Source organism: Oncorhynchus mykiss, chromosome 15 (assembly GCF_013265735.2).
Source record: "Oncorhynchus mykiss isolate Arlee chromosome 15, USDA_OmykA_1.1, whole genome shotgun sequence".
Taxonomy (NCBI): Eukaryota; Metazoa; Chordata; class Actinopteri; order Salmoniformes; family Salmonidae; genus Oncorhynchus; species Oncorhynchus mykiss.
In genome coordinates this window covers 64604786-64618289 of record NC_048579.1, presented here as the reverse complement: position 1 = coordinate 64618289, position 13504 = coordinate 64604786, and the positions used below count along the sequence as shown (strand labels likewise).

The 13504-nt window shown below is 43.4% G+C and overlaps 1 protein-coding gene across 3 annotated transcripts in view; it reads left to right on the top strand.

The window, feature by feature from the left end:
* Window positions 1–13504, top strand: part of LOC110499867 (voltage-dependent calcium channel subunit alpha-2/delta-1) — a 154587-nt gene that overhangs the window by 18213 nt on the left and 122870 nt on the right. For all 3 annotated transcript variants that reach the window (XM_036944954.1, XM_036944953.1, XM_036944952.1), the window contains exons 2-3: window positions 6533–6614; window positions 8434–8550. In XM_036944954.1, the coding sequence (XP_036800849.1) occupies window positions 6533–6614; window positions 8434–8550 (199 nt within the window). The remainder of the gene's footprint in view (window positions 1–6532; window positions 6615–8433; window positions 8551–13504) is intronic.

The following is a 13504-nucleotide window of genomic DNA, read 5'->3' as shown; positions in this document are numbered from 1 at the left end:
ACACCCCTTCCTCCGTTTCCCCTTCGCTAGGGAGAGTGAGAGGGAGAAATGAGAGGGGGAGGGGGTAGGGCGATGTCATCTCGTTTTTCCATGACCCGCTCCAAGTTTCCATCCTCTCAGAGGGCTTTGTTGAGCTCTTTAAGTGTTGAAACCTCTTTTTTAGACATTACTTCATAGTTTGTCTTTGAGAGAAAAGCATTGCTTTTCCTCCTTTGTGGTAACATCACACTTTTTACATTATGTGTTGAGGTAGAGCTTGACTTTTTAAACAAGACAAGAACCCTTATTTGTTTAGAGACATGAATAATAATGTTTTTCCTGTCCTTGACTTTAGATGAAACAAGCTTTTTCACAATGCTTTTATCACAGTCGTTAGTTCACTGTGTACCAATAGTAATGTGGTGTCATTTTTTAACCAACACTCTGACCTCTGGGTCCTCCATAGCTGCCAGAGGCTACAGGACAGTTACATTATCTTTACTCAGAAACGGTGGCCCCTCCATGGGACAAGGTTTATTGTTGCTCCCCTCTCCTCATTATCGGCTGCCTCTCCTGTTTCAAATAAGTTATGGGGCTGAACACACACACACACACACACAGAACAACTTGGCTGTATGCTGTACCGTCTGTCTGTAGTTATTATACAGTATTGGATACTGTAAGAACTAATCATTGTTTAATTGCGAAGCAGAGTTGGCTTTTGGCCAGATTTACTAAGCTCTTCCACCTGTTGTTGGTTACCTGAGGGAACACGGCATAAAAGCTAGAACATAAGGTCAGTATTCAGAGAAGGATTCAAAATAGCCGGCCCATATGTTCAGTCGTAGAGCCTCATCATAGAGAATATGAAGTCTATTCATTATTTTATAAATGCTGCGTTCTAAATGTGATCTGTTTCTCTCTGCATCTCCTGTCCAAATGCTATTCTAAGTGCAGAGGCAACACATTTACATTTTAACAGAGGACCTCATTGCCGAGGGCACCTGTTGCACATAGCAGACAAAAGCTGACTCTGCAGGCTAGGACCTTACTGTGACCCCTAGAAGCTATTCCTGCTGTGAGCTAAGGGCTTTGAGCAGCGGTGTGTCAGTGGTGCTGGCTCAGTGGTGCTGGCTCAGCGGTGCTGGCTCAGCGGTGCTGGCTTAGTGGTGCTGGCTCAGTGGTGCTGGCTCAGTGGTGCTGGCTCAGTGGTGCTGGCTCAGCGGTGCTGACTCAGTGGTGCTGGCTCAGCGGTGCTGGCTCAGTGGTGCTGGCTCAGTGGTGCTGGCTCAGTGGTGCTGGCTCAGTGGTGCTGACTCAGTGGTGCTGGCTCAGCGGTGCTGGCTCAGTGGTGCTGGCTCAGCGGTGCTGGCTCAGCGGTGCTGACTCAGTGGTGCTGGCTCAGCGGTGCTGGCTCAGTGGTGCTGGCTCAGTGGTGCTGGCTCAGTGGTGCTGGCTCAGCAGTGCTGGCTCAGTGGTGCTGGCTCAGTGGTGCTGGCTCAGCGGTGCTGGCTCAGTGGTGCTGGCTCAGCGGTGCTGGCTCAGTGGTGCTGGCTCAGCGGTGCTGACTCAGTGGTGCTGGCTCAGCGGTGCTGGCTCAGTGGTGCTGGCTCAGTGGTGCTGGCTCAGCGGTGCTGGCTCAGTGGTGCTGACTCAGTGGTGCTGGCTCAAGGGTATGTCATGCACTAATATCTTCATGGAGGGGTTAAGATGAAAGGTGTGTTAGCGTGTGTGTGTGAGCATGTGTGTGAGCGTGAATGAGTGCGCAGCCGTGTGTGTGTGTGTGTGTGTGTGTGTGTGTGTGTGTGTGTGTGTGTGTGTGTGTGAGATCAGAAATAGTACTCCAGCCTTGCCCCCAATCCCCCCCAGACAGCTGCTTCTCTGAGCTGTATATACAGCACCAGTCAAAAGTCTGGACACAGCTACTCATTCCAGGGTTTTTCTTTATTTTTTACTATTTTCTACATTGTAGAATAATAGTGAAGACATCAAAACTATTAAATAACACCTTGTCACAACACAACTGATTGGCTCAAACAAATGAAAAAAGAAAAGATATTCCACAAGTTAACTTTTAACAAGGCCTACCTGTTAATTGACGTGCGTTCCAGGTGACGACCTCATGAAGCTGGTTGAGAGAATGCCAAGAGTGTGCAAAGCTGTCATCAAGGCATAGGGTGGCTACTTTGAAGAATATCAATGATAAAATATATTTTGATTTGTTTTACACTTTTTTGGTTAGAACATGATTCCATATGTGTTAATTCATTGTGTTGATGTCTTCACTGTTATTATACAATGTAGAAAATAGTAAAAAATAAAGAAAAACCCTGGAATGAGTAGCTGTGTCCAAACGTTTGACTGGTTCTGTACGTTTTACAGCACGAGCCCTAGTCACATTGCAGTGTGGGTTATTAGATAGGATAACATAACACGTATCCAAAGTGAAGGGGAAAATAGTTAATTTCCCTTATGACCCCCAGTCATGCATTTTTAATGGTTACTGACAAGGATTTTTAACACGTTTGTGTGTGTTGGGAGAGAGGGGGGGGGAAAGGTGCGTGCCTGCCTGCATGTTTTTATTCATGTGTGTGTGTGTGTGTGTGTGTGTGTGTGGTTGTGTGTGTGTTTCTCCCTAGAAGATGAGCCTGTACCACGTCTCACTTGTCAAGTAATAAGATTCATCTAGGTGTTTGACACTTGATGAGTTCATGGATATGGATTCATACTTCCTCCCCTAACTATGTTGAGGGTTCATGTACTGTCCTTCAAATCAGGGATGAGTCTCAAATGGCACCCTATTCTCTATTTATTGCACTAGGTTTGACCAGGGCCCATAAGGCTCCCATATGGCTCTGGTCTAAAGTAGTGCACTATATAAGGAATAGGGTGCCATTTTGGACACAACACATGTCTCCTCTGGGTCTGCATTTAGGTGTTTCAAGTAGATGTATTTACCTGCTGTTTGGACATTTGCACACTCAATCACTGTGTTTACCTGTGGATGGACCATTCACCCACTGCTAGACTATTCCCTACTGCTAGTGTAATGAATGAGCCAATGCAGTCCACAATCCCCACGTCAACCATGCGTAGATTTCATCGCTATTGTATGTGACCAGATTCGTGTTCAATAGGGCACGCTGTAGCAAAACGTTTTCAACAGAGGACAAAAATGTGTTCAAAATGGCAGCTATGCTGGTTATTCAATGTGTCTCAATCCATTTATTTATAACACATTTGGTCTTATGGTTACATATGGACCTTTTCTCTTCAGAACAATGAAGGAACCACTCACTCTCACTGTGAACTTGACACACTTTCAGTGTTTACTTAATCCATACTGTATACACCGTTGAGCCTATTAACTATTGTTCAGTTTCTGGATAGGGTACAGACAGTTTATTGAGGCAGATCAAATCAAATCAAATGTATTTATATAACCCTTCTTACATCAGCTGATATATCAAAGTGCTGTACAGAAACCCAGCCTAAAACCCCAAACAGCAAGCAATGCAGGTGTAGAAGCACAGTGGCTAGGAAAAATTCCCTAGAAAGGCCAAAACCTAGGAAGAAACCTAGAGAGGAACCAGGCCATGAGGGGTGGCCAGTCCTCTTCTGGCTGTGCCGGGTGGAGATTATAAGAGAACATGGCCAAGATGTTCAAATGTTCATTAATGACAAGCATGGTCAAATAATAGTAATTGTGAACAGGTCAGTGAACAGTGAACAGGTCAGGGTTCCATAGCCGCAGGCAGATTAGTTGAAACTGAAGCAGCCAGGTGGACTGGGGACAACAAGGAGTCATCATGCCAGGTAGTCCTGAGGCATGGTCCTAGGGCTCAGGTCCTCCGAGAGAGAGAGAGAAAGAGAGAATTAGAGAGAGCATACTTAAATTCACACTGGACACCGGATAAGACAGGAGAAATACTCCAGATATAACAGACTGACCCTAGCCCCCCGACACATAAACTACTGCAGCATAAATACTGGAGGCTGAGACAGGAAGGGTCAGGAGACACTGTGGCCCTGTCCGATGATACCCCCGGACAGGGCCAAACAGGCAGGCTATAACCCCACCCACTTTGCTAAAGCACAGCCCCCACACCACTAGAGGGATTTCTTCCACCAGCAACTTACCATCCTGAGACAAGGCCGAGTATAGCCCACAAAGATCTCCGCCACGGCACAACCCAAGGGGGGGCGCCAACCCAGACAGGAAGACCACGTCAGTGACTCAACCTATTCAAGTGACGCACCCCTCCTAGGGACGGCGTGAAGAGCACCAGTAAGCCAGTGACTCAGCCCCTGTAATAGGGTTAGAGGCAGAGAATCCCAGTGGAGAGAGGGGAACCGGCCAGGCAGTTAAATATTGTTCCGTTTCTGTATAGGGTACAGACAGTTTATTGAGCCAGTTAACTAGTGTTCTGTTTCTCTATAGGGTACAGACAGTTTATTGAGCCAGTTAACTAGTGTTCTGTTTCTCTATAGGGTACAGACAGTTTATTGAGCCAGTTAACTAGTGTTCTGTTTCTCTATAGGGTACAGACAGTTTATTGAGCCAGTTAACTAGTGTTCTGTTTCTGTATAGGGTACAGACAGTTTATTGAGCCAGTTAACTAGTGTTCCGTTTCTGTATAGGGTACAGGTAGTTTATTGAGCCAGTTAACTAGTGTTCTTTTTCTGTATAGGGTACAGGTAGTTTATTGAGCCAGTTAACTAGTGTTCTGTTTCTGTATAGGGTACAGACAGTTTATTGAGCCAGTTAACTAGTGTTCTGTTTCTCTATAGGGTACAGACAGTTTATTGAGCCAGTTAACTATTGTTCTGTTTCTCTATAGGGTACAGACAGTTTATTGAGCCAGTTAACTAGTGTTCTGTTTCTCTATAGGGTACAGACAGTTTATTGAGCCAGTTAACTAGTGTTCTGTTTCTGTATAGGGTACAGACAGTTTATTGAGCCAGTTAACTAGTGTTCTGTTTCTCTATAGGGTACAGACAGTTTATTGAGCCAGTTAACTAGTGTTCTGTTTCTGTATAGGGTACAGACAGTTTATTGAGCCAGTTAACTAGTGTTCTTTTTCTGTATAGGGTACAGGTAGTTTATTGAGCCAGTTAACTATTGTTCTGTTTCTCTATAGGGTACAGGTAGTTTATTGAGCCAGTTAACTAGTGTTCCGTTTCTGTATAGGGTACAGGTAGTTTATTGAGCCAGTTAACTATTGTTCCGTTTCTGTATTGGGTACAGACAGTTTATTGAGCCAGTTAACTAGTGTTCCGTTTCTGTATAGGGTACAGACAGTTTATTGAGCCAGTTAACTAGTGTTCCGTTTCTCTATAGGGTACAGACAGTTTATTGAGCCAGTTAACTAGTGTTCTGTTTCTGTATAGGGTACAGACAGTTTATTGAGCCAGTTAACTAGTGTTCTGTTTCTGTATAGGGTACAGGTAGTTTATTGAGCCAGTTAACTAGTGTTCCGTTTCTGTATAGGGTACAGTTAGTTTATTGAGCCAGTTAACTATTGTTCCGTTTCTGTATAGGGTACAGGTAGTTTATTGAGCCAGTTAACTAGTGTTCTGTTTCTGTATAGGGTACAGTTAGTTTATTGAGCCAGTTAACTATTGTTCCGTTTCTGTATAGGGTACAGACAGTTTATTGAGCCAGTTAACTATTGTTCCGTTTCTGTATAGGGTACAGTTAGTTTATTGAGCCAGTTAACTATTGTTCTGTTTCTGTATAGGGTACAGTTAGTTTATTGAGCCAGTGTTCTGTTTCTGTATAGGGTACAGGTAGTTTATTTGTATCTCATTAACACAATCAAAACAAAGCATTATGGTAGAATGGAGTCTTGCTGTTACTAATTTCTCCCTCTACTATCCCTGCATACATGACCTACTATCTCACCCCTGTCCTTGTTACTCAACCACTGACAACCATGAATATATCCTCTACTCTCTCTACATCTATATCTACTCTAATGCACAGTTAATGGGGAGTCAAAACACATATACTCAGGGTAAACATGACTATTTTATAGACCGCTGAATTTATTAGCCTTCATGGCGAGATATGTTTTGCATAAAGTGATAGTCAGCAGTACTGTTACTGCCTGACTCAACTGCTCTGTTAATGTGTCGTCATGTGGTATCTACTGCAAGGTGATTGGCGAATCAAAGTAAGTCAAGATTATTTATGCAGTGAGGCGGAACATTCACAGCTTTGCAGATAGAAATGTAACACAGAGCTATTTGACAGACATGTATTTCTATTGGATCGTTCTGCACCTTCAGGGTCTTATTTATTAGTGCACAGTGAAGCAAACTGTTTTGCAACAGAAAAACAAAAAAGTTTCTTACTGAACAGTTCAGTATTTCCCTCCCTGTTTCAGTCCATTGTCTTTTGTTTGGTGCCAATTTAATATGATCCTGAAAACAGCAGTTCAGAGATATCAATGTGATTGGATAAGTAAAACCATTTGATCATCGGATTCGATGAGTTACAGGAAGTAAATTAATTGAATGATTTTGATTGGTGCTTTCATTGTTTCCTCAGGATAAAGGAATGGGTGGAGCAGATGCAGCAGGAGCTGGTCACACTGACGGACACAGCCAGCGGAGTGCAGAATCTCATACAGGTGGGACACACAGGAACACATTGTAAACATAGGAACACAGACGTGCACAAATGTACATATACCACACCACCACACTCCTCTCAAACGCACAGGAAGCTTGCAACCCCATAGTCAAACATCCACAACTCTGGATTTCAACAATCAATATACACACGCGCGCACACATAACTCCTGACCTCTCCTGTTTGATGTGTGTCACATCCAATACAATGATGGTTGTCACAACAGATCTGGACTTTACAAAGTGCCATCTCATTAGTGATATGTGGGACATCTGCTTACAGTATTCTGCTAGGGGAATGTCCACACTCAAGGACTATCAGTGTCAACTCCAAACACCACATCCCTATCCCATCCCTAACAAGCTTACATGAAATGGACAGTTAGGAGGAGCTGTTACTCTGGCTACATCCCAAATGGCACCCTATTCCCTATGTAGGGGGCTCTGGTCATAAGTAGTGCACTATATGGGGAATAGGGTGCCTTTTGGGACACAACCCTTGTGTTGATTGCTATAACCCTATGACACCTCTCCTCCTCTTGCCTAGCCAGGCCTGATATAGAGCCTCTGTAATTATGTCTAGTTTAAATGTCACATGCACAAGTACAGTGAAAATGTCTTTCTTGCAAACCTATAGCCCAACAATGCATTAATCAATAACAATGTATAACCAGAAAACAAAAAAAGAAGAAATAATTAAGAAATATGAAATGCACAATAATCATCACAGTAATTGTCAATGTACTTCAGATTCCTTTTGGATTACATTTTTCAGACATACACACAATGCATGACGTCCCAGGGACAACACACAGGCATGATTTCCCTTGAGCAACACAGTATTCTCAGGAAAATACCCATAACAGACACCATATCAGGGCTGCCTCTTGCCCTGCTTGTCATCACAGACATTTAGAAGAAAAAAAACAGCAGACATCTTTACCATGATGGTGTTATACCACGTTTGGAGCTAATTTCCTGTCGCAGGCATTTGATGCTCATGGGGTGAAGGAAAATAGCTAGACTTTATGACCTAATCTTGACCCAATAGCATATATATAGATAGAGAGTGGGATAATATCAATGGTCGACTGTACATTCCTTTGTCCTGTTGCAGTAGAATAAATGTAGGTTTCCTTCATTGAGACCTCTGGCAGCATGGCTGCTTTGTTTACTACACAGGGGAGGGGATTGTATTTGCTTGTAAGCAGAAAGAGCATGTGGAGAATAACCATCAGGATCATTACTCATGGACAAGCAGAAACACATAGCACAGCCCCACAGAGGTTAGCTAAGTAAACACACACTTCGATACACCGACTTAGACACACACACACACACGCGCGTGCCCGCACACACATTCACACACTACAGGCCTGTGGTTTTAATGTTGGACCTAGAAAGCCCCTCCGGCTGCTAAATAATTGGCTGTTTGGCATTTCTGATTTTTTATTGTTTAATTCCTCTTGCTGAAACATATTCCATATTCAGGAAATGGCGTTTGCCGTTGTGCTCCATTGTGGCATAATGTTGCTTGATTTACACTGGCATTGTACACACAGCGGTGACATCATGATTTGACACATCTGACACATTTACATACATTTGTATTATTGTGTTCATTGTCCCTGCAAATAAACATAATCAAGTACATTTTTTTGTGACTATCCTCATAGGTACAATTCTCAGATACACCATGTCAATATTTGATCAAAGTATCACTCTCTCCTGATTGGTCCAGTGTCACTTTTGACCCTTGTTTCTCTCTCTTGATTGCTTCACTGTCACCTTTGACCCTCTATCTCCTGATTGGTGCAGATCTTCCAGAGCCACAGGAAGTACTTCAGTGTGGGGTCCAACGATGCCAGCCAGCTGGTGGCTAATGCAGCGGGGAACATCGAGAATCTCCTGGCCAACCGTTCTCGTGCTCTCAAGGTGAGTACCAGTTCATAGCAGTCACACACACACACACACACACACACACACACACAGATGCAGACAAAGTCACACGCACCTTAATACCAAGAAAGAAGGGTATGAAACTCATCTCCTGGAGGGCTGCAGTGTCTGCAGGTTTTTGTTTCTCACTCACACTTGATTCATCGCATCATTGCACAGATTGGCTTCATTTCACAGATTGGATAAATTGGTCCCTTTCAAAATGAAAGACTGACCAACAGCAGTAGCCCATAATTGAGTACATTCTCAGTATGTTTGGAAATCCTTATAGCTCTGACACTTCAATAGACCGTGTTAGAAAAGGCAAATTGATGATATTGGAAATGATGACCAAGAATGCGAGCTATTTGTTGTTGAATTAGGTTAGTGATAGGCTTAGGGCGAAAGGGGGGCAAATCCCATTTGTGGTTAACAAATATCATACTGCCATCTTTTCCTTCATGACTAGACAATGTCAGACTCAAAGTTCTCCTCGCTGTGTCCTGATGCCCTCTGTATAATACCTATCCCATCCACATAACTTTCTCCTACCACCACCTGAGTAAAGTCAATTAAAGTCCCCAGGCATTGTTTGTCTCGATCAATCAGGATCGATCTGGCTTGGGCCAGAATTCAATTAAGTCTGTGGGTTGTCATGGTAGCAGGTGTTAATTACCCTGTCAGTCATCAGCCCCTTTGTTTTTCTCACATCACAATAATTGCAGTCAGGTTTTAACGAGATAGTTGTTTTCTTTGTTTCGCATTGTGATAAAAATACAATGCTGACACACACTGTTAGACACACACACACACTGCTGATAGATTAGGTAATGGGGTAAATAGATGGAGATAGATAGAGATGTAATGCAACATTTGTTCTGAGCTCTGATAAACACCATCTGTCAGGTTTCACCTGCACGCGTCACAGAGGGTGTTCAGTTCTGAATGTTTAACTCTTCACTGGACGTGTGGATTGAGGGAGGGAAGGAGATAGATAGAGAGACCTGACTGTAGATAGAGAGAGAGACCTGACTGAAGATCGATATGTAGACCTGACTGTTTAAGAGATATACACTGTAGACTTGCCAATAGTTAGACTACATTAAGGGGGATTTAGGATGCCTGGTCCACAGTGTGAGCTGACCGTGGGAGAAAGTGAGGGCGTTGAGCGTGTGTGATAATTACTCACAGAAAGAGAGGGATGACCGAGTGTGTTTGTGTGTACATGCACGTGTCTGTATCCATCTGTGAGTGTGTGCACCTGCATGAGTTGACAGTAGTGTTCCAGACCATTCTATCATCCATTAGGCCCCTTAGTGAGACAACAGCACCAGGCCCTATTACACTATTCAACCAGGACCACTCTCCTCTCACAACACCAGGCCCAATTACACTATTCAACCAGGACCACTCTCCTCTCACAACACCAGGCTCCTATTACACTATTCAACCAGGACTACTCCTCTCACAACACCAGGCTCCTATTACACTATTCAACCAGGACCACTTTCCTCTCACAACACCAGGCTCCTATTACACTATTCAACCAGGACCACTCTCCTCTCACAACACCAGGCTCCTATTACACTATTCAACCAGGACCACTCTCCTCTCACAACACCAGGCTCCTATTACACTATTCAACCAGGACCACTCTCCTCTCACAACACCAGGCTCCTATTACACTATTCAACCAGGACCACTCTCCTCTCACAACACCAGGCTCCTATTACACTATTCAACCAGGACTACTCTCCTCTCACAACACCAGGCTCCTATTACACTATTCAACCAGGACTACTCTCCTCTCACAACACCAGGCTCCTATTACACTATTCAACCAGGACCACTCTCCTCTCACAACACCAGGCTCCTATTACACTATTCAACCAGGACCACTCTCCTCTCACAACACCAGGCTCCTATTACACTATTCAACCAGGACCACTCTCCTCTCACAACACCAGGCTCCTATTACACTATTCAACCAGGACCACTCTCCTCTCACAACACCAGGCTCCTATTACACTATTCAACCAGGACCACTCTCCTCTCACAACACCAGGCTCCTATTACACTATTCAACCAGGACCACTCTCCTCTCACAACACCAGGCTCCTATTACACTATTCAACCAGGACCACTCTCCTCTCACAACACCAGGCTCCTATTACACTATTCAACCAGGACCACTCTCCTCTCACAACACCAGGCTCCTATTACACTATTCAACCAGGACTACTCCTCTCACAACACCAGGCTCCTATTACACTATTCAACCAGGACCACTCTCCTCTCACAACACCAGGCTCCTATTACACAATTCAACCAGGACCACTCTCCTCTCACAACACCAGGCTCCTATTACACTATTCAACCAGGACCACTCTCCTCTCACAACACCAGGCTCCTATTACACTATTCAACCAGGACTACTCTCCTCTCACAACACCAGGCTCCTATTACACTATTCAACCAGGACCACTCTCCTCTCACAACACCAGGCTCCTATTACACTATTCAACCAGGACCACTTTCCTCTCACAACACCAGGCTCCTATTACACTATTCAACCAGGACCACTCTCCTCTCACAACAACAGGCTCCTATTACACAATTCAACCAGGACCACTCTCCTCTCACAACACCAGGCTCCTATTACACTATTCAACCAGGACTACTCTCCTCTCACAACACCAGGCTCCTATTCAACAGCTCTCTCTCTCTAGCTCTCTCTCTAGCTCTCTCACTATAACAGTCTCTCTCCCTTCTCTACCTTCAAATACTCCAATATGAGCACGCTAGCTCTCTCAAGCTTCAATCCAAGAGCAGAAAGACTAGTAACAAAGACTTCCATCAACACAATGGCCTGCTACACACTATACCACAGAACATAGGAAAGAAAACAGGATGTCCTTGTTACTTGTCAAGAAGAAACGGAAAGTGAATTCATTTCAGCTGTTATTCTGTATCATCTAATGCATTTAGGTTTGTTTCTTTTGAGAGGTCATGTTTTGCAATGCTGCCATGGCAACAATGCTAGCTTGTCATATTAGATGTAATAGTGTGCAATGTGGCAAGTTACAACTTAATTAATTTAAAACAATGTCCTCTGATAACCAAATTTCCGGAAAAATGTAGATTCTATTCTTATCACTTAACTTATTCAGAAAGGTGCAACTTTTGAGTGTTCAGATAGAAATGCACCATGTAGAAAAGACATTGTACTTTGCCATGTAGAATCATAAATATTGTCACCTCTACTCATTATATTTCTATCGGCAACTTTCTCGAAGGAAGACCCCACTGAATTATCCTCTTAGTCCGATATGCACAGTAGTACATTTCTTCTGTCACACTTGGCTGCAGGTAGCCTAACAGTTAGAGCGTTGGGACAGTAACTGCGAGGTTGCTTGTTCACATCCCCGAGCCGGCAAGGTGGAAAAATCTGCTGTTCTGCCCTTGAGCAAGGACTGCTCCACGGGCACTGATGAAGTCGATTAAGTTAGCCCCCACACCTGTTTAAAAGGGGTTGGGTTAAATGTGGAAGGCACATTTCAGTTGATTGCATTCAGTTGTGCAACTGACTAGGTACCCACTAACCCAAAAGATCAACCTGTTCTGTACATCTTTGCACCCCCGATGTATTCTGTTCCTTTCCCAGATGTCTGAGAAACTGATAGAGGCATTTCCCTTTTGTTACTATGGTAGCCGTCTCTGGTGGCTAGGCGCGAGGGGCGAATGTGATTGTCGAGCCGGCACAATTCAATTAAAATGTTGGCTGCTGTCATTAACTTAATAAGCAGCCATTTTGGGTTAGGAGCAGGTTGATGTGATGCCTGTCTCTGTTCTTTCAGTCTGATTCAGTGGCAACTCTTGATGCTCAAATCAAATCAAATTTTATTTGTCACATACACATGGTTAGCAGATGTTAATGCGAGTGTGGCAAAATGCTTGTGCTTCTAGTTCCGACAATGCAGTAATAACCAACGAGTAATCTAACCTAACAATTTCACAACAGCTACCTTATACACACAAGTGTAAAGAATGAAGAAGAATGAAGAATATGTACATAAAGATATATGAATGAGTGATGGTACAGAACGGCATAGGCAAGATGCAGTAGATGGTATAGAGTACAGTATATACATATGAGATGAGTAATGTAGGGTATGTAAACATATAAAAGTGGCATTGTTTAAAGTGGCTAGTGATAAATGTATTACATCAAGATGGCAAGATTCAGTAGATGGTATAGAGTAGAGTATATACATATGAGATGAGTAATGTAGGGTATGTAAACATATAAAAGTGGCATTGTTTAAAGTGGCTAGTGATAAATGTATTACATCAAGATGGCAAGATGCAGTAGATGGTATCGAGTACAGTATATACATATGAGATGAGTAATGTAGGGTATGTAAACATATAAAAGTGGCATTGTTTAAAGTGGCTAGTGATAAATGTATTACATCAAGATGGCAAGATGCAGTAGATGGTATCGAGTGTAGTATATACATATGAGATGAGTAATGTAGGGTATATAAACATTATATTAAGTGGCATTGTGATACATTTTTTACATCTATTTTTCCAATATTAAAGTGGCTGGAGTTGAGTCAGTATGTTGAAAGCAGCCACTCAATGTCAGCCACATTTGATTGTGAGGAATTCTAAGTCAGGTGAACAGAAGGACTTGAATTCCTGTATGTTGTTGTGATCACACCACATCTCGTTACTCATAAGGCATACCCCCCGCCCCTCTTCTTACCAGAAAGATGCTTGTTTCTGTCGGCGCGATGCGTGGAGAAACCAGCTGGCTGTACCGACTTCGATAACGTGTCTCGAGTGAGCCATGTTTCCGTGAAGCAAAGAACATTACATTCTCTTATGTCTCTTTGGAGTGCTACCCTTGCTCGGATTTCATCAACCTTGTTGTCATGAGACTGGA